The 21,320-nt window shown below is 36.7% G+C and overlaps 1 protein-coding gene across 2 annotated transcripts in view; it reads left to right on the plus strand.

Moving 5' to 3' along the window:
- The window catches only part of smc4 (structural maintenance of chromosomes 4), a 36,959-nt gene that overhangs the window by 1,230 nt on the left and 14,409 nt on the right, over positions 1 to 21,320 (plus strand). For both annotated transcript variants that reach the window (XM_078410861.1, XM_078410862.1), the window contains exons 3-11: positions 1,364 to 1,542; positions 1,944 to 2,135; positions 3,201 to 3,377; positions 12,244 to 12,408; positions 14,042 to 14,169; positions 14,433 to 14,573; positions 16,792 to 16,942; positions 19,433 to 19,597; positions 19,985 to 20,218. In XM_078410861.1, the coding sequence (XP_078266987.1) occupies positions 1,364 to 1,542; positions 1,944 to 2,135; positions 3,201 to 3,377; positions 12,244 to 12,408; positions 14,042 to 14,169; positions 14,433 to 14,573; positions 16,792 to 16,942; positions 19,433 to 19,597; positions 19,985 to 20,218 (1,532 nt within the window). The remainder of the gene's footprint in view (positions 1 to 1,363; positions 1,543 to 1,943; positions 2,136 to 3,200; positions 3,378 to 12,243; positions 12,409 to 14,041; positions 14,170 to 14,432; positions 14,574 to 16,791; positions 16,943 to 19,432; positions 19,598 to 19,984; positions 20,219 to 21,320) is intronic.

The following is a 21,320-nucleotide window of genomic DNA, read 5'->3' on the forward strand; positions in this document are numbered from 1 at the left end:
TTATCGTTGTCTTATAATTGTTTGAAAATTGTGATCTACCGCCGGAATGATTGTGAAACAGGTTGCCGATTCGATTTATTTTCCCTTTGAAGGAATTTGGTATCGTACTGTAAATGGACTCGATCTATGTTTATTTGGTTCTAACCGATGTAGCTCATTGATGTAGAACGAGATAAACAGCCGTCGTCAACTTAAATTTGTGACAAGATGTTAATTTAACTTAATAATTTCATTCACCATTGGAAATTATTACTTGTTCCTGGAAAGTTTCAGCTGCCTTTTTTGACGGTATTCAACATAGACGTGTGCGCTGTAATAATCGAGGTTTACCCTGATGATGATTTATTCCTTTTCCAAATTGTGCAATGAATGACTTTTATTTGACAGTTCGCTTCTCCCCCACCCCCCTTCCCGTAGACTGCTGCGCTAAGGGGTTAGAGTTTGCTTTTCATTGTGTGCCTTTTTTCCTTTGCGCTAGTTGTACAGTACATTAATTGTGGGGGAGGGGTTGACTTTCTGTAGACTGGAATACAAAACTGCGTTCGGGAGTTGAAGATGATGTGTAAGATTTTACAAATTAAAAAGAGGGATGCCTTATTTGCTTGTTTTTTTCATGTTTTTTTAACGTTTCAATGTCAACAGTTAGTTTTAAATTCGTTTTCGTAGATCGTTGCAGCTACTCAGCGAGTATTTGGCAAACGTACAAGATTCAATAGCAGCATTAAACTAGTGCAAGTTGGACAGTTACTAACTATTATTGACCTGCTGTATATTTCATATTCAGTTTTTCAAATGAATACAAAGGTTCTTGTCATATGTCTTCTGACGGTGTTTGATAATTGTACAATGAGATGGATTTAAATACAGATGTAAAACATCGTTCACAGATCCTACCCCACCTTCCTTCTTCCCCCTCCCCCCTTTTCACCAAATTCGAGAGTTTTGACCATATACTTAGATAGTTTGTTGATCTTTTTAAAGTTATCCTTTGTTTCACCTTTCAAACCTATCATCCACGGTAATGATTTTTGTGAGATTGGTGTGAGATTTTTAGGCAAAAATCTTATTTAAACATTTTGATTTAATTTTTCTGAAGTAGCAATTTACATTTAGTGCTTGCTATTTTGTCAGTAAAAATTTTAAACTATACAATTCAGAAGTTGTAATTGTATATCCATACTTCCTTTTTCTTCAGACAATAGTAGCTGCTGTAATTGACTATTAAATAAAACCATTCTTAATGTTTTAGGAACTCTGAAGTGGTTTCCTTTAAAACAATGAAGTGCAAAGCTGATGCTAAGTTAAATGTTATAGTTCCTTTTCCTTGACGGAATACTATTTGATTTGTTTTATTTCAATTTAGACGCTGCAGTTGAACCAATAAATAATCAAAGCTTGGAAGAAATTTTAGCTGGCATTTCTCCTCCTCCACCCCCAGCAATGACCAATGAACCTGGAGCTCCTCGTCTCATGATTACACATATAGTGAATCAAAATTTCAAATCCTATGCTCAAGAACAAATTCTGGGTCCTTTTCACAAGGTAAAATAAATATAAATATGTATTCTGTGAGTTCATCTTAAGAAATATCTTTTTCATTTTTTTAACCTGTGGCTGAGAAACTGGGTTGTGAAATGTTTTGGGTGGAGATGTGAAACTAAAAAATGCTTGATCAGTTCCCCTAAATTTAGAATTTATGTGAATTTAAGATACGGTGTCCTGTGAATTTTTTAATTGAATTTCTTTTACCAAAATAAATGAAGTATTTAATATCTTTGTGAAAGAGCAATAATTTGGAGCTTTTGTGTGAGTGGAGGGCTGGCAGTGGAGCACATCACACGCTATGCTCACTTGATTACATTAATCAATAGCAACATTAATAATGATTAGGAAAAATTACATGTAAAATATCTCCAATTTTCTGTAACTTTTTTTCTTCGCAGAGATTTTCTTGTATTATTGGACCAAATGGGAGTGGGAAATCAAATGTGATTGATTCAATGCTGTTTGTTTTTGGGTACAGGGCCCAAAAAATTCGCTCAAAAAAATTGTCTGTACTCATTCACAATTCCGATGAACACAAAGACATTCAGAGCTGTACTGTTGAAGTTCACTTTCAAAAAATCATAGATAAGGTAATTAATCGAATTTTTAAAAGAAGCTAAAAATTGTTAATTTCCAACTTATTTTCATTTATGCTGTTTAAAAGTTGAAGCACGGTACATTTTTTAACTAAGGTCACTTCACCTTTTAATTTTCTGTGGTTGGTTTCTAGTAAATATGTGGAAGATGAAATAGGTAATTAACTAATTGTCCTGGCTTTTTTAGCAATGGTAAATTGTTGAATCGAATCTCTTAATTTGCTTTGTTTTTTTGTTTTCAATTGGGACAAGTGAAATGTTACAGTGAACAATAAAAAAATTACTTGTGCTCATTTATTAAGTATAGCAGAAATCTATAATGTTTTCTAAGAGAACTGATTTTTTCAAATAAACCAGCTATTCACATTCCAGATTTTTCAATCAATTGACTAGTTGATGGACGTTTTGCAAACAGAAATTTGAACACATTTCTTGCCAAAAATCTTTTTTTTTTTAAATTGTTATACCCATATACTAATATTTTAACTAAATCTGTGATCTCTCTACATAACTAACAAATAGATATTTAATGCAGTGAAAATGACAGTTGAGGCTGAATTTTTCCCCCTTGTAAAATAAAGTTTTGGCGGAGATTTGGTGTTTCACTGTTTAAAATTGGCTACATTCAACAAAAATTACTTGCTTTTGGACATTGCTAGATGACACATGTGCTGTGGGACTAAGTTGTATGATCAATAATTTTAACATTTAATTTCTAAAATGTATAGTTAAGCACTCGAATGATTGTTGCATTCTATTCCCCTTTATTAATCCAATGTAATTGAAAGGCAACTGTCTTATCATATCATATATATACAGCCGGAAACAGGCCCTTTCGGCCCTCCAAGTCCGTGCCGCCCAGCGATCCCCGTACATCAACACTATCCTACACCCACTAGGGACAACTTTTACATTTACCCAGCCAATTAACCTACATACCTGTACGTCTTGTAGTTGGCTTTTGCACTGCTAACAGAAAACATAATTGTTGAATGTGCCATATGCTGCAGCTTTATGAGTTATTAAACTTTTTTTTTTCAAAACTGCTTTTAATGAAAGGAGGGTGATGATTTTGAAGTTATTCCAAATAGCAAGTTCTACGTCTCAAGAACTGCCTACAAGGACAATTCTTCTGTTTACCATATTAATGGAAAGAAATCGACATTTAAAGATGTAGGAATATTGCTTCGCAGTCATGGAATCGATCTGGATCACAACAGGTTTTTGATTCTTCAGGTAGGTCTTTTCAGATTACGTTGAACTGTATTTACTTGCAATTAAAGTGTTCTTTCAAAGAAAAACACAATGCACATTGAAGAAATAAAGATTGTGAAATGTTTTCCCTGTGCCCTTAAATTGCTGTAGCAGCACATCATGGTTTGCAGGGCTGTTTTCATAACTCAAACCATTATTTGCTGCTTTAGTGATTTATGGTTAAACCAGAAACAAAATTATTTCCTAAGCAATGAATTGCTTTGGTTAACAACATTTCCTACATAATCCAAGAAATCTTTGGGGACACACATAAATGAAATGCCAGTTACGCTTTAGCAGCACGTAAATATTGGCGTGGTAATAATCCAACCAAAAAACGCCAATATTACTTGTGCTGCTGCAGCGTGATATGGTTTGGTCGCCGCCACAAAATGTATTTGAAGAGTTTAATTCAATTTTTCCCATGTTAACAATGAAAAGTTTGCTGTTGGGGGAAGTCTATTTAGTTTTTGCAGAGCAAAATTTGAGTACACTGCTTGCTGAAATGTTTCTTTGAAAAAAGTCCGTTGTATTTCCAACAGAACATTAAAGACAAACAAAACTTAACATTGTGTCCATCATAATTTTGTAAACTGAACAGTGTGACCAAGGATTGGTTAACAAGAGTAGTGAAAATTGTGCCTTGTCACTGACCTTATCGAATGAACAGGAATAGATGTGAAGAGTTTTTATATTTTAATGGTTCAACATATAACCTTTTAAGCACTTCAGTTGCAGATGTATCTGATACAGATGTCATATTTTACTTTACAGCCTTCATTCCATCAGTCTTGCTTTATATCTAATAGGGTTGTTTATACAAGCATTGGTAATTTGCTTTGTATGGTGGATGGAATAATCCCATTTTGTATATTTTTAAAACAAATTGTGATCAAGTACTGAAATTACATCTACAGAGAAATATTATGGTATACTAACAAAAATGATTTGTATTTTGACTAAAAATTGAATCCGAAAGCCTAGGGAGAGATGTACATGTTAATTACATTGCAGATTGTTTGATGTTCATACCTTACCACCGATCATTAGAGATGATGTTAATAGCCTCAAGGTTGATTGGAAGTGGCGGTGCTTAATTTAACTGAGCCACAAAATGGTCGAATTGTCAGTCTTACACATGCTTTATACTGTTCTCTTCTATAATGTAAAGTCAAAACAGTCAGGCCTTAAAACCAGCATCAGTTAGGTTAAAATTGTCCCTGATGTAGAGAAAACTACTACATGTCCTAATAGTTAGGAGAGATGCAAAGAACAGCAAGTGATTGAGGAAAAACAGATCTCAAAAATGGGAATTTGAAGAGAAATACAAGGAAGATCTACATCAACACTTAGTTTTTCACTATAGTTAAAGACAATGTTGGCAGCAATGTGAAAATAGATGAAGGAAATACAGTATCTTAGTTGAAAATAAATAGCTGGTATGTTGAATGATAATTTAGCAGTAATATTTGTGGGATCTTCCTGGCCTGGAACAAAACCTGAATTTGAACTTGGGAAATTCTATAACCAAAGTAGTAGTGAGAATATCATGAACCAAAGAACAACAGATCCCAATGATTTAATGGCTTTCAAATTAAGATTTTGAACAAAACAAATTAGAAAATTGCAGATCACCTAGCTTTAAAACTCAAGTAATCTTACTTCAGTAACTGTTATTTCAAATTTTAAAAGTTCAATGATTCACTCTTATGTTATAATAGTGAAAGACGAAAACCAAGGAATTATGGGCATGGAGTGATTTAAGGAGAAAGTGAGAGGGATTTTTTTTTTTTCTAGCTGCTCAGTTTAAACTAGCATTGATTTGTAGAGAATCAGTGGTGTCTGATAAAACAAGTTGTTTTAAGAAGATGATTATTGATGAATAATAGGGGCTTGCAGAATAAATTTGTTTCACAAGAGACTGGTAGCGACACACGAGTTTATTCATTATAAAGGCACTTTCATTATTTAGCTAAGGAAATAGCCAAGGACAGAAAAATCTGAATACTAAGCAAGTGTCTGGTGATATGTAACTAGTGTTGCAGGCTGACACAGTTTACTATGTACGTTATGGACTTGGATGATGTAAACAGAAAGTATACCAACGGTGAAATTGGAGTACAAGTGAGTAGAATAATTTGTTTAGGTGGAGAAGCTTTGACTGGACAATGAGCAGTTCGGCCCATTGAACTTTAAGAAGAACATCTTGGACATGCTTGGGACAGAGCATGGGTTGACCAGTTTGATACCTGATCTTTCCCAGGATTAAGTTCTGAAGATTTAACAATTTTGACTTGTAGGTAGGTGGAGATAAGTCAAGTCGAGGAATGGTGTTTTAGTTAGAGTTCTTTTCAGGAATGAAGTTGTGAAAGGCGTCTGCATCGGAGAGGATGGCAGTAACTTTGCTCTTCCACAAACGAAATGAAGGCAAGGTTAGTTTCAATAGAGATTAATAGATTTTTGTTAAATTGCGGGTATTAAAAGATATCAGATGAAGGTAAGTAACATAGAACTAGTGTGAAACATAGCTTTAGAAAGCAGATCGGTCTTTGATTGAATGGCAATACAGGCTTAAATTCATCTGTTGTCTTCTGCTGCCAGCAATATGTCTGCATCCAACAGGATTGATTTTTAAGCAAGAGAATCCTGTCCACCTACTATCAAGGAAAGACTAATGTCGTTCCATGGCCTAGGCCACTATCCAAACATCATTAAAGTTGATTGTTGTATGATTTGGTTGATACATGGGACATGAGAAAATAAATGGTTATGACCAGTAGAGTACTATAACAATGGGAATATTTTAACAAGTGATTGAGTAAATAATGAAAAATCTATGTATAAATTTGGCAGAGACTAAAACTACAAGGAATTTTGTCATTAGGATGCAGTAAATTGGTGATTGACTGGGTTATGTGCTTTGTTATTGAATTGGAAAGAAATTGGTTGGGATGGAAGAATCTGGTTAATGAGCAGCGTACTATACTGCATTGTTAAAAAATTAATTTAATACATGGCACAAATGTGATAACTTTATGACTTATTAGTTGAATTGTGACTAAATCTCAACCAGCAAAAAATAAATGCAGGTGATGTAAATCTGAAATTAAACACAATCCTGGAAATACTCAACTAGTCAGCCAGCATCTATTGAGAGAAACTTAAATTTGTGATCTTTTCATGTGATGCTGTCTGGGTGTTTTAGCATTTTCTGTTTATTATTGTAGTACTGTGTATTTTATTTTGCCAAACTCATTGTATATCATGAATTGTACAAAACATGAACAGTGCAAATTGACAAAGAAGGATACGGATGGGATATGATTATATTAAATGTCTAAAAAAATTAGACGTCATTTCTCAAACTTTTTATTATTTTAAATATATAAATAAGATGGAATGTATGCACGAATATTACAAAAAGTTGAGTTCTTCTGACAACTAAAAAAATTAAAAAAAACTCTACCTCTGATCTTTAAGGGGTGGGCTGAGGAATTGAATCAAAATATGTTTGTGTCTCCATTTGGTGGCTAAAATATGGGAATAAATATTTTATTAAATGGATGCCCTGCTGTAAGGTTTGAGGCCATCACAATTTAAGTGAAATGGAAGACAAAGGGAAACTTGGTTCAAGCAAATCTTGGATTAATTTCATTCAATTAGCTTAGATTGCGATCTGTTTGTTTCATGAAAATTAAGACAAGAAACACCAGTTAATAAAAAAATATTTAAATTTCATCAGCTGACTTAACTAAAACTTACCAGTAAAAAGATTTGATGGCTTAAAAAGTAAACTTCATCCAGCCCTTATTGTATTTTTTGTTGAAATGGTCACAATGCAGGAGGAAGAATTCTAAGTTAAAGGCTTTGAACACTTTAATGGCAAATGAACACTTCTCTACTGTGTGCTTGGATAAATTGCTTGCTGATTTTAATCAGCATTTGGGCTCTGCAAGAAGACATCCATCCTTATCTAAGGATGCATCATTTCTTTACCTTCCACCTGATGCCGGATTGGCTGGTTGGTAGGCTTGGGGGGGTATGGCGGTCATGGAGTTTGTGTTTGCCTTGGAAGAAGCTAGGCATGTTTTACACTAGTTTCCCAAGCGCTAAGGAGGGAAGGAAAGTAGAACTCATCTGAATCCAATTTGCATTTTTGGTTATACTTCAGTAGTAAATGCTCATTACAAATTCTTAAATTGAGATGAACGTTGTTAATGCTGAGAAGAAACTGCACACAGTACATACAGCCGTAGTTTCTGATTTAGGAAGTTTATTTTGTGTAAATTTCAGAAGAAATTTGAAATCAGAAGTTCCTGTCTGAGTTAACGTAATTTGCAGTTGAGGGGAAGCAGGAGGAACACATCACAGGAGAGAATGAGGCAAGAGCATTCAAGATGAGATGTAACACTTAAGATAATATTATTTTCTAGACTGTATACAATTTGCTTGGACTTGGTAGATCTTGCAAACTAGCCTCTGCGGAATCCTATTTTAATATAGCCCTGTTTCACCGTGTTAATTTTTGATATTAGCATTTCTCTTCGCCTACTGTGTTCAATTACCCTAATTGAATGGCAAACTATAAAAGTGGCTGCACGGCTACTCAATTGTAGTTGTAGTTTTAATGCCGAATACCTGTGTTGTTATTAACAATCGCATTGCCCGAGGTGTTTTTCTGCAAAGGTGCAACCATATTTTGTTGTCGCTGGCCACATGTCTCTAAACATTTAGCAAGGGCATTCAAACAGTTCACATTTATTAGAGTGAGGCTGACAATAATATTCAAAGCAACTTTGTCAAACAGCCAGCAAGACCCATACGAGGTGAGCATTCTCACTTTTGAAACTATAGGGTAAATGTAAAGTTTCATTGATTAAGCCCACCCTGATTGGAGTTTGTATGATTCAGGTGGATGTTTTTTGCGTTCTGACTTTTTATGTAGTATACATTGTCAAGATTTGCATTGATGGCTTCATTTCAGCTGCTACGGTTAATAAAATGGTTCTTTGTTCATAAAACATTCAGCCGTAAAAGACAATAGAGCAGTAAAGCACACGAATTGGCCCTTCGACCCATATGACGTATGACGAACAAATTAAAATAATCTGTTCTGCCTGTACGTGATCCATTTCCCTCCATTCCCTACCTAGTCACATGCGTTATGTAAAAACTCCTCAAAAAGCACTGTACTTCCACTACCACCCTTTGTAAATTGTTCCATCAACCTACCATTCTGTAAATAACATGCCCAGCACATTTCCTTTACACATTCCATCTTGGGGGCTGCCCCAGTTTTATGCTGGTCAGCTGAGATGTGGTACTGATGCTTTGCTTTTATTTATGTTCATTCAAAGGATGTAGGTTTCACAGGATGTCAGATTTTATTTACCCCTGAAGGTAATGGTGGGTGTGTTGAACCTCCGAGATCCTTGAAGTGTGGGTATGCCCACTATTCTGTTAAGGAGAATTTTCCTGGATTTTGACCTAGCGACAGTGAAGGAACAATGATATATTTCCAGGTTGGTGTGGTGTGGCTTAAAGAGCAGCCTTCAGGTGGTAGTGTTCCCGTGCTTTTGCTGTCCTCGTTCTTCTAACTGGTTGAGATCTTTGGTTTGGGAGATGCTAGCAAAGAAGTCTTGGTGAGTTGCTGCAGTTCATTTTGTAAATGGTATAAACTGCTGCTACTTTGCATCAGTGGTGGAGTGAGTGAATGGGTACAGATGGAGTGCCGATCAACTGGGCAGATGGTGTTAAGCTGCTGTGGATCATTAATCAGTTTCTTAATTGGAAACAATTGTTCCCATTATTTGGTGTTTTTTCTCTATAGGTTTCTATTACCTGCAGTATTCATCTGACACTCCTGGCAGCAAGCATTTTTTTTCTTATGAAAGTAGGAATTTACTACCTTTTGTGTGTAATTATCACATATTCCCAGGTTCGGTAAATGTCTTCTAGTACATTTGTTCTGCAGTCCTATGGCCTGCTTTTTTCCCCTGCTATTGTGTTTACAAACTACAGCGTTTCCTGAGTACGTTTATGTCAACATCGCTCTGTCAAGATATGCTGCAAAATTATGCCAGTTTACTTTTTTAACTTGAAATGGCTTTGGAAAATCACATTTAAACATTATAACTGGACTGACTTTGACCCCAGTGGGGGGGGGGCAATATTGAGACTGCAGGGTTAGACCATTGTCCATTTTACACATTAATTTCATTGTAAAGTACAGGTAAAAATTGTAGCCTCGTCTAGTATAAAATGTAGTGTTGGAGTAACTTAGCGGGCCAAGCAGAATCTCTGGAGGACATAGATAGGTGACATTTCAGGGCCCTTCTTCAAACTGATTTTTTGTGACTCACTGTTCAGACTACTCTCATTTATTGTGTCCACTGTTAAGAGCTATGGGCCATGAAGTGTGCTTGGCTACTTTGACTACCAATTTCACAGCTGTAGATTTTATGACTGTTGAAGTTACCATTGACAATTTAAATTTTGTTCAGATGCACTGGTTCTGAAAATTCTTAGTTTTGTTGCATGGTTTGTAGTCTGGTTTGCCTGATGTGTACTCATTTCTTTTATGTGATTCAGTATGTTGGTGCAATTGGCACAGGCATGTTCTGAATTTACAAAATTCAATGCGGTGCCATGCATTAATTCTTTCAATTGGTGCCTTTATCCCAGGTACTTGTGTTCTGTTGCTGTTATTTGTATTTCCTTCTAAGAATTTAATATTTATTTTTGCACCCAACTTTGCAAATGGGTGCTCTTTGGGTAAATGGCAATAGCAGGATCAGTGATCAGAAAGATACCTAGGATTACAACATGGAAACTCCTGCTATGTTCCAGCAGCTCGATGGCAACGTGAAAACTAACAAGTCTATTAAAATATAGCAAATTAAATATGCAGACTTTTAAGTTGGCTGAATAACTCGAGTTGTGCACTACATTTGGCTAAATTAATTTCACACAATGTCCATTTTGGCATACTTTTTTAGATCTATGTGTCATTGTTTAATAGACCTATCTTGCTTGCATATTTGGAAAGTCTTCATGTTGTAGGCGTTATTAGTTATTGTATGTTCTCATCAATTCACAAATTCAGTTTCCAGAAAGTTCAGAGTTCCCTTTATTCAGAAATGGAGGTCTATTTTGTCTACAGTTCTTTATTTTGGCAGAATGTATTATGACCATTTGTATTTTTACAATTAATTGCAACCTCTGTTGGAATTTTGTATAAAATTGTAAACTTTATAATCAAATTCAAAAGTGAATAGATGATGCCTGTCTGAATTGTGGATTTAATTGTAGTTGTTAATAAACATAATGATTACAAAAGATACCAGGGAATTGGTACAGTAGCGCAGCTGGAAGAGCTGCTGCCTCAGTGCCAGAGACCGGAATCGATCCTGACCTCTGGTATTGTCTGTGGAGTTTGCATGTTCTCCTTGTGACTGTGTAGGTTTCCTCCACGTGCTTTAATTTCCTCCAACCACCTAAGCTAAATATTTTGAGCTTGAACAGGTCCTACATGGCAAATGTGAACAATGTTTGCTAAAATATTGACATTGACAGAAAAATATTTGAAATTTAACGTGAGTTGACCTCCAAGATTTTAACAATTACAACAATGCAACTTGCTTAATAGAAAAGTTGCTAGCTCAATGGGTTTTTTGTATATTGGGAGAGGAGCTTGTTTCCAGTCAGTCTGCTCTGTCGGTGAATTGAAAGAGCATGTGCTATTTGGTAAATTATGTCAGTTTAGTTTAGAGATACTGCATGGAAACAGGCCCATCGGAACCACACCGACCATTGATCACCTGTTCATGCCAATTCTATGTTATCCCATTTTAGCATCCACTCCCTACACATTAGGGAAAATTTTATACGGTCCAATTAAGCTACAAAACGTTGTCTTTGGGATGTAGGCGGAAACTGGGGCACCTGGATGAAACCCACACAGACAGCATCTGAGATCAGGATTGATCCTGGGTGTCTGACACTGAGGTAGCAGCTCTTCCAGCTACACTACCGTGCAGCCTTATTCTGTTGTTATTTTGCAAGTGATTCTTGGGTGAAGCATGATATGTGACAAGAGGTTCAAATAATGAAGTTTAAGCAATATTTACCAAGTTTAAGCTTTTGTATTTAGGGTGATTATTAAATGAGATGGATTGCAGTTCTGATTTTATTATCTATCCCGTATAGTATAATTGATGCTCACTGCAATATCAGCTTGTGCAGGATTGTTCACGAGAATGGTGAAAATTGGGCATGAGCTACCATGCCACCTGCAGATCGGGGTAGCACCTTAAGGCTCACTGCTCCCCTACCCCCTGTTTTTAGCATGCAAACAATTTTAATAAGTGGCGTGCATAGGCGTCCCCTTTTTATTAAGTTGGCAGAAGTTAATTTGCTTTAATTACTTTTATTCAAGAAATACTTATGTGGTGAAGACCTGCCTTAAATCTAAAATATGATCCACTGATATTCTAAATAGTTTAAAATTATATATTTTAGCTAATTATTTACTTGATTGTCTGATTTTAAAATGTTCTCATTTTATATTCGGGTCAAGAAGCAATAAATAAATATCTGTCAATTGCTCTAATGTTTCATTTAAAGTCTAAATCTTTGTTTAATAAATCTAAATTAACTATTTTAACTAGGTTCCTTGGTGCTCATTGAACCATGGCAACAACCAATTATTGCATTTCAATACTAAGTGAATGGTTTCTGGAATGTAAATTAGAGTTTTTGTTCACGAGTTTAAAAAAATAATTTGTAAATATGTATGAGTGTTACCGATTTTATAATGACACTTGCGTGTTTCGCCTCTTTTTTGCAGGGTGAAGTGGAGCAAATTGCTATGATGAAACCAAAAGGTCAAAATCAGCACGATGAAGGTATGCTAGAATATCTGGAAGATATAATTGGATCAGAGCGACTCAAAGAGCCAATTCAGATACTTTGTCGCAGAGTTGAGATTTTGAATGAACAGAGAGGAGAAAAGGTACATTTCAAATTACTTGGAACATCAAATGGCATTCTAAAATGTAAAGTAAGCTGTTGTGACTAGCATGGTCATTAATCAGATCAGTGCTGCAAAGGGAGGTTGTTTTATTGGATCAATTGGTTCTTCAATTCTTGAAAGTAAAATATTTAATTCAGTGTCCAGTGCAGCATTTTACATTGGTGGACAATGATGCATAAGTCATGATAAAATTTATAAAGTATAGTTTTTGGGTAAGAGGAAAACCCTGAATCTTGGATGCTTGGTGTGAGGCTCATGACTGCAATAGCGCTTTGGGTGATCTTGTATAATTCAACAGTGGAGTAAATAGTGACATTATCCATTGACTTTGATTCTGTGAAGGGCTGTGTAGTGCCTTGGGAAGGTGAATTAAAACTAAGTATTGTGTATACTGTATCATCCAGTGAGTTGGAGTTGGAGCAGGTTTGTAGTAAAATCAATTCAAGACCAGAGCTAAAAATTGCTTTTATACTTTAATGTAATTAAAATATAGTTTGTCACCCAGCTCTTGTCTTGACATCCCGCGTGTAGCACAATCTTGTAAAATTCCAAAAGCACTATTGTTTGGGTTTCTTGTAGCTCCACACTCTCAGGGTTTCATCCCATCACTGAATATTAAACAATTGTAAATTTTCACACCTTCTGGTATTTTCTCACTGTGAGACTAATGCCTTGCTAATAAATAGATAGGTTGCAGCACTCTGAAGGGGTTTTACATAACGATGGATACTGGAATGAGAACAGTTGGATATGTTCTTCCTGGAGTGTGAAGTAGCTTCACAGGCTGGCACTATTCAGTGGCATACTAGAGTCATAAGCATGGAAACAGGCACTTGGCCCAACTTGCCCATGCCAACCAAGGTGCCCCATCTATGCTCGTCCCACCAGCCCACTTTTAGAGGGATATATGGGCCAATCCTTTCCTATCCTTCTGTGCAAGGTGCCACAGGGAGCAACTTTGACTACAATTAGATGCTGGTAGCTTGATAGAAAGTGACATCAATGATTCTGTCTAAGTATGGCATGAGTGCAATCTGTGGGGGAAGTCCAAAATGTAATATTAGTCCCCACCGCCATATTACCTACTCCCGTGGGCTGAAAGGAAAGCAGTTGAAGTCTTCATTCTTTGAGTAGAGTTTCAGTGATCAAATTAAGATCTCTGAAATGTAGGTTGAATTTCCCAAAAGATTAAATGTTGCTCTATTGGAGGTTGAGCTCAATTACAATTTTGCAGCACCATTTTCTTTGGGGTGGGAGTGGATTTGTGAAATTGGTTTTCTGAGTCAGAGCAAACGGAATTGTAACCTCACCAATTCTTGCTGATCTGGAGCACTTTTTCCAAAATATTGTAGTGAGTGGAAATGTGAAGATTATGCGGAAAATCAATTTTGACAAAGACGTCTTTGCAGTGGCTTGATGGATTGACGAGTAAATTGGCCCATAGTCTCTGTGCTCAAGGATAGAACTATACTTAAATGGGGCATTATAAAATGTAATTTCAATGGAGAATTTCGACAGAACTATTTTGATTTAAAATTATTGCATTTATTAAACCTATGTTGTTTTTTTTGCAATGAAATGCAATTTGATCATTTAAACTTTTTCACATTAGCTTAATAGGGTGAAGATAGTGGAAAAAGAAAAGGATGCTTTGGAAGGAGAAAAAAATCATGCACTTGAGTTTCTTGCTTTGGAAAATGAAATTGTCAAGAAGAAGAATTGTGTCTTGCAATATTATATGTATGTGTCTTAGAAATTCAGTGACTAATCTATTTTTATCACTTGCATTTTAAAATATATTCTCTAAGTACTAGAAACATTGAAATGCATATTTGCAATTAGATTTCCTGTTACTTTCTAATGTACTGAGACAATTTTAACTGGCACTCTTTATTGTTTCATCAAAGTAGTTTTTCAACGGTACTTGATATTCCTGGTTGATCTTAATTTAAACTTAGTTTTGTGTTTTTTTCTTTCCTCTCCCACCACCAACCTCTCACTAGCCACGACGTGCAGAGACGAATTGCTGATATGGGGGTACAGAAGCAAAAAATTCATGAAGATACGCAGGGTACGCGTGATAAAAGTGCCAAATTTGAGGGGGATATAAAGGTCAAAATGAATGCTTTGAAGCAATTTGAAAAGTAAGTCATGAACCTGTTCTAAGTGCTGATGTCTTGTATCTGCCCATATTTTATGTGGAAAAATGTTAATTGGCTCTTATTAATCTGTAATCTTCATGATTTTATGCACTTTATCTCCTCTCAATCTCTGCCCTAAAGTATAGAGTCCAGAATTGGATGTAATATTCCTGCTATGGATGAGCCAATGTACTTTTTAAATTAAGATTAGCCATTATTTTGAAAATCATGGGGGGGAAAAAACACATCCCCGCCATTCCTCTACTTATGAAGCCCAAAATCCAGCATAGGTCTTCGTCAGGTTCTGACAGGATTCCATTCATGAGAACCATTCATATACCGATCGGCAGTTGCGGTGGGAAATGCAGCCAGAGACTTGAGTTTCCGCGCGACAGATAATGCCTGCAGCAACTAGAAAATCGGTTCTGCCAGTCTCCCGAGCATTCACTCGTAAGTACAGGCTGTACATGAGTGGGGTGTTCGTATGCTGGCAAGGACGTGAACCCTATTTTGTTTTTTTAACATGCCCATTATCTGATTATGCTCATGTATCCCTTGATCTTTTTGTTCCTGTACCCTTGTAATCTAATTAATATATTCCTTTATTCGTCCCACACCGGGGAAATTTACAGTGTTACAGCAGAAAGGGGAGAGCAAGACATCAATCATTATAAATAAAAGATACATAAATTGTCATCAGTTTTCTGTGTGTTCTTAGCTGTTATTGTTGACTCGTCTGCTGGGAGCAGTCTGATTGTGCAGTCTCGCAGCAGGAAGGAAGGACCTCCTATATCTCCTTCACGCACTTGGGGTTAAGGAGTTTGTCACTGAAGGAGCTACTCAGTGCAGTGACAGTGTCCTACATGGGGTGGGAGTCGTTGTCCAGCAGCGATGTTAGCTTTGCCATCATCCTCCTCTCTCCCACCACCTACACTGAGTCAAGGGGGCAACCCAGGACAGAGCTGGCCTTCCTGACCAGCTTGTCGAGTCTCTTCCCTTCCGCCGCTGAGATGCTGCTGCTCCAGCAGACCACTCCATAGGAAATGGCCGATGCAACCACCGTGTTGTAGAAGGTCCTTGGGGTCCCTGCACTCCAAAGGACCTGAATCTTCTTAGCAGATAAAGTCTGCTCTGGCCCTTTGTGTATAGCGCATTGGTGTTTTCAGTCAAGTCCAGTTTATTGTTGAGGTAGACACCCAGGTACTTATAAGAATCCACCCTCTCGATATCCATTCCCTGGATGTTCACCGGTATCGGGGGACCTGGCTGTGCCTGCGGAAATCTACCACCATCTCCCTGGTTTTCCCCGCGTTGATCCGGAGGCCGTTCCGCTGGCACCAGTCCACAAACTCCTTGATCAGTTCTCTGTACGCCCTGTCCTCGTCGTCCGTGATGAGGCTGGCGATGGCAGAGTCGTCAGAGAACTTCTGTAGATAGGAGTCTGCAGTGTACAGGGTGAACAAGAATGGAGCTAGCACTGTTCCCTGCGGAACTCCAATGCTGCAGACCACCCTGTCCGAGACCAGGTCCTTTGTCCTCACATACTGTGGTCGGTTGGTGAGGTAGTCCAGAATCCAGGATGTGAGGTGGTGATTCACTGCTGTGCGCTCCAGCTTGCCCCCCAGAAGCCCCGGCTGGATGGTGTTGAATGCACTGGAGAAATCAAAGAACATGATTCTCACAGTGCTATCCGGCTTCTCCAGGTTAAATTAAAAGATTCTATAATGTTAGAACACTGGACTTGCATTATAAATTGCAGTTTGCTCCAGAAAGACTCTTTGGAGACTTCACATTCTAACCATAAATTCCCCTTTTGTTTTGACTCATTTGTTGTCTTCAATGTCAAAGGCTCCAGATAAATGTAAAATACAGTCTTTTACCTTGTTTTTTCTTTCATGATTTTCACATTTTAAATAAGGGGAAAGTGCACGTTGAGCAGAGAAGATATATAGATAATTACTGATGCAACCTGATTATTAATCATGGCTTGGGTGCATGTCAACTGTTAGAAGGCTGTGGGGGAATGAACCTCTGTTCCAGCTTCAGATTGCTGAAAGCTATTCTAGAAATTTGTAGATGCCATCTGGGTTAATTCTTCTAAAATCCAATAATTGCCAGACTTCAAGCTAAAGAGTGAAAATTGGTGTCGTCTGAAAGGAAAAATGGTGTAATCCAAGTTATGTCACATGAACATGAAGAATTATTGGTTAATATTTTATAGAAAAATTGGTAAAATTACCACGTTCATTGAAGAGAAAAAGGGAACGTTTGCAGAGTTTGATTTGCAAGATGTGAAAGTCCAAGAGAAATTAAAGCATTCAAAAAGTAAAGAGAAGAAATTGCAGAAACAACTACAGAAAGATGCGGAGAAGGTAAAGTTTTTTTTTTTAATGTACACATCGAGATAGTTACACAGCTTGTTTAGTGTCAGTGAGCAATTTTCATCTGAACGTGGCAAAAAAGTGACAGACTATCAATTATAGCTTTTGTGTGCTGTAATAAAATAAATTAGTATCAAATCTTGGTTAAACCAAATTTGGAATATTTCTACACAATCTTATGATTATTAGACTTTTAGATGCAGTATGGAAACAGGCCCTTTGGCCCACCGAGTCCACAGAGACTAGCGATCACCCTGTACACAAACACTATCCCACACACTAGGCTCAACTTACAATTTTACAGAAGTCAATTAACGTACAAACCTGTATTACTTTGGAATGTGGGAGGAAACCCGAGCATCCGGAGAAAACACATACGGTCATGGAGAAAGTATTTGGTGTTGTAAGGTAGTAACTCTACTGCTATGCCACCCCTTGATATGGTTCACTTGATATTATTTACACCGTACCCATTAGAAAATGTGGCAAGCCCTGATCAGAGGTGAACCCAAGCACCTGTGGCTCCTCTTGTTTGAATGTGTTCCTTGTACTGCATGGCTTTTAAAGCTGTTTCAGCTTTTTGTGCAGATGAGCATCACCACTCTGGTTAGGTTGTCATTCTGATTGAATGTTTTTCTAGATAGCCTGAAGGATGTGGATATGGGTGTTTCTGTAAATAAGGGTACCAACCTGTGACATGGGTGGCCAAATTTGAAAGTTATTAAATCATAATGAAACCCCACAGCATTAAAAATGGGCCTACCTATGATCCTTTTGAGCTAATTTGTGATAAAAGTTGACCAAAATTGGGGGGGGGGGGGATTATTTATCAGACATATGGGACACTTACTGATTTCTAAACTCCCTTACAAAATGTCGGCACCTAACCCACCACGAGGCCCGTAGTTCAAGCCAGGGTCATTATAATCGTATTGTTTGAATTTTTCTTTAAATTGTGACAAGTGCAAAAAAAAGTTATAGTGCTATAAATAGCATTGACAACCTTGGACAATAGGAGGGACTACAGCATTAGACATTGCTAAAATAGGTGAGCAAATTAGATTTTTATTTCATGATTTTAAGTTCTATTCATTATTAAGTATTTCAATGGAAAACTTAAACACAAAATATAAACAAAAAAAAAAGAAACAATAAATATAAAAACGGTGACTCTGCTTTTAAATCGGACATTTCACAACATGACCAAAGTGGCACCGCTACTCACGTCCTGCTGCAAAAACTTGGGGCATCAGAAAACCATCTTATCGGGTGATAAATGATAAAAAGCATAAGCATAATCAGAATTTGGCTTATATAGTTATTTAATCGCAAATTAATGTAATCTTTCTGGTATAAATTAGCCCACGGGTTTGATGAAATTCTGCTTGAAAATGTCGCAAGAAAACACAAGGACATATCTGATATTTTTCTTTGTAAAAACATATTTCTTTTTGCTTCATCTCATTATTTTGGCGATACACCATGATCTATACTACTTTAAAAAACAGGATATGAAACAATGGGAATATTACATTTAAAAACAGGAAAATAACCTTGACGTTTGGAGACTTTCAGTTTCACTATTGAGTACTGTATTTACAGAAACACCCATATACATTAGTAAATCTTCTTTGGAGATCTCTGTATTACTCTTTAATCTGGATTTGTATGCATATTTTAATCATTTAAAAGGGGTACCAAAACTAAGGAATCTGGGAATCCAAGTATAAGGATGTTGTAGTGCTGCAGGTTAATGTGGCCGTTTCTTTTTTTTTTTTTAATCAAACTAGTTTATTTCCAGGATTGGATTAGAACTTAAATATCTTGCCTGATCTTGATTTGGATTCTATTTTGAGTATTTCACAGCTCTGGTCATCTTCTGTAGATAGTGATGTGCAAGGATACTGGAATTGCAGGGGTTACATGGAAGAATGAGTGTTCTGGGTCTCTTCTCTTGAAAAGAGAAGGGTAATATATAACCCTCCCCCAGCTGCCTGTAAAATCAAAATATTTAAATATGGTACATACAAAATACCTAAATTGCATTTGGGGCTTGTGGTTTGGGTTGGGGGGTGTTGTTCGATGCACTAAAAGTGATAATACTAAGAAGATGCTTTCCATTTTATAATTTTGTGTTCAGTGCATTTGCATCTGCGACTCAGGAGAATTGAGTAGCATGTTACATCGTGTTAATTGAAATTAACATTGAAAGCTGAAGAATTCATACTTCAAGGGGTTTTCGGTTTAGATGGTAATAGCTGACTTTGAGACTGTTTCTAAATTTTATAGGATATATGAATGGTCCCTAATTATTTACTCTGAACTGTCACTTCAGTACGGATGCTGTCTTTCTTTTGAATGCTCTGTTTGTGCCGATACATCTTAATCAGAATACTGTTGTGATAGACTATCAGTGATGTTTTTAGTTAGCTGTCGTGCTTATTAATGCTATAAGTTTTGCTTTTTTGTTAATGATGACAGTTGGATGGTTTGAAAAATGTACCCAGTGATAGTGAAAAGGCCATCAAAGAAGCAACAGTTGGAAAAGAAAAGCTTGAACAGAATAAAATAAACGAAGAAGAAAAGCTGAGGAAAGTAATGGAGAGTCTCAAACAAGAAACACGAGGATTACAGGAAGAAAAAGAGGTATAGTATAAATGTAATCACTGCCACAGAAGATGGGAGGGGAAAATAATATGCAGCGAGTTAAGTTTAGGAGTGGCAAAATGAATTTCACTAAGATTGGCAAGCAAATGGGACTAGTTCAGTTAGACAACCATATCAGCATGGGCAAGTTGGGTCAAAAGGTCTATTTCGTATAGTTCTATAACTATAATCCCTGAACTGTGATAAATTATATTATTTCAGAAGATGATTATTATGCATGAATATTGGCAATGAATACTTGCTGAAGTAAAAAAAAAATAGATAGCTTTCACAGGTGGCTGGTAATTTTACTTTTTAAACTTATGTGTATGTTAGCTAATAATTTAAATGTTTGTCATGTTAAGGTGCCTTTTTTTAAATCTATAGGTGGATGAAAAGGAGCTAATGGAGTTGAGTAAAGTGGTAAATGAGGCTCGATCAAAGATGGATGTAGCTCAGTCAGAGCTAGATATCTACCTCAGTCGCCATAAATCTGCTTTGAGCCAACTCAACCAGGCCAAGGAAACCCGAACGACCACTATTAATACACTGAAAGAAAGAAAAACAGCAATTAAAGAATTGGAAACCAAAATACCACAAAATGAACAGGAATTGCATCAGGTTAGATAAGTACACAAGTTAATTTTGAAAGACGTTTTTCTAGCAATCTACAAACCTTCCGCAAGTTGCAAACGCCGACTTATGGGCATCCCTACGTACAAACGATCTCATAATGTTTATTAAATTGAAATGCCATGTGTTCGTTCTTACTTGCGAATAAAGTTAGCGGAACTCCTTTACCCAGGGGCACCCTGTATATTCATATATTTTAGGGAGCAACTTGCATTTACTTGTGATTATTAGCATGTCTAAAACTGCAGAGATGCAGCATATAAAAAACCTTACAACCACTGTGCGTAAAACAACTCTGTCAAAGAGTTATTTGATATTACAGTTAGAGCTGGTAAGAATCCTGTGTGGACCACAGTACTGTGTTTGTGCAGTACTGCACTTGTGTAATACCAGAGTCTATCGGGCAGCTACCTTGTTGCAGGATTTGCTTTGGATTTGTTGTGGAGGGTCCAATATTTTATTAACTGAGATAGTAATGGAATTCTCTAAATGGGTATTGTGTTGCTTTTAGAATGTTTTTTACTACGGATGTGGGCTCCACAGGGTCTTGGTGTTTGCTGTCCTTTGCATTATTCAAGTAAAAACCTTTGCTCACAAATGAAAAGGGAGGCCAGAGTTTTTAAAAATGGCTCATAAATGTTGAAATGGTGAAAATGCATAGGTAGCATCTCTTGAAAGAAGATCAGAGTTAATACTTGAGGGAGGTGATCTATCATTGCATTGGAGGCAAGGTCGTTGTTGACCTGAAGTGAGCATTCTTTTTTTAAATTCACATATTCTGGTGTTTCTGGAATTTTCTGTTTTGAGAGATGAAGTTGGTAAGATGGAAAGGAACATCAAAGCGGCAAAGATGCGTAGGTGGGTTAACAAGTATGGAACGATAGGAAATCAAGGGCTTGTGTTGTGTGAGTGGCCCTTGGAAATTGTGCATGTTGCAAAGTTCCATGGTAGGGGAAGAGGATGTAAAAGGGGAGTGTATTCGCACGGAAAGATTTAAGAAGAGATTTTTGTCTATCAATTATTAAAGTAGGATGTGACAACTCTAATGTATCACAATTTATAACTGAATTTAAAAATGGTGCTATTGTCC

Source organism: Rhinoraja longicauda, chromosome 13 (assembly GCF_053455715.1).
Source record: "Rhinoraja longicauda isolate Sanriku21f chromosome 13, sRhiLon1.1, whole genome shotgun sequence".
Classification (NCBI taxonomy): Eukaryota; Metazoa; Chordata; class Chondrichthyes; order Rajiformes; family Arhynchobatidae; genus Rhinoraja; species Rhinoraja longicauda.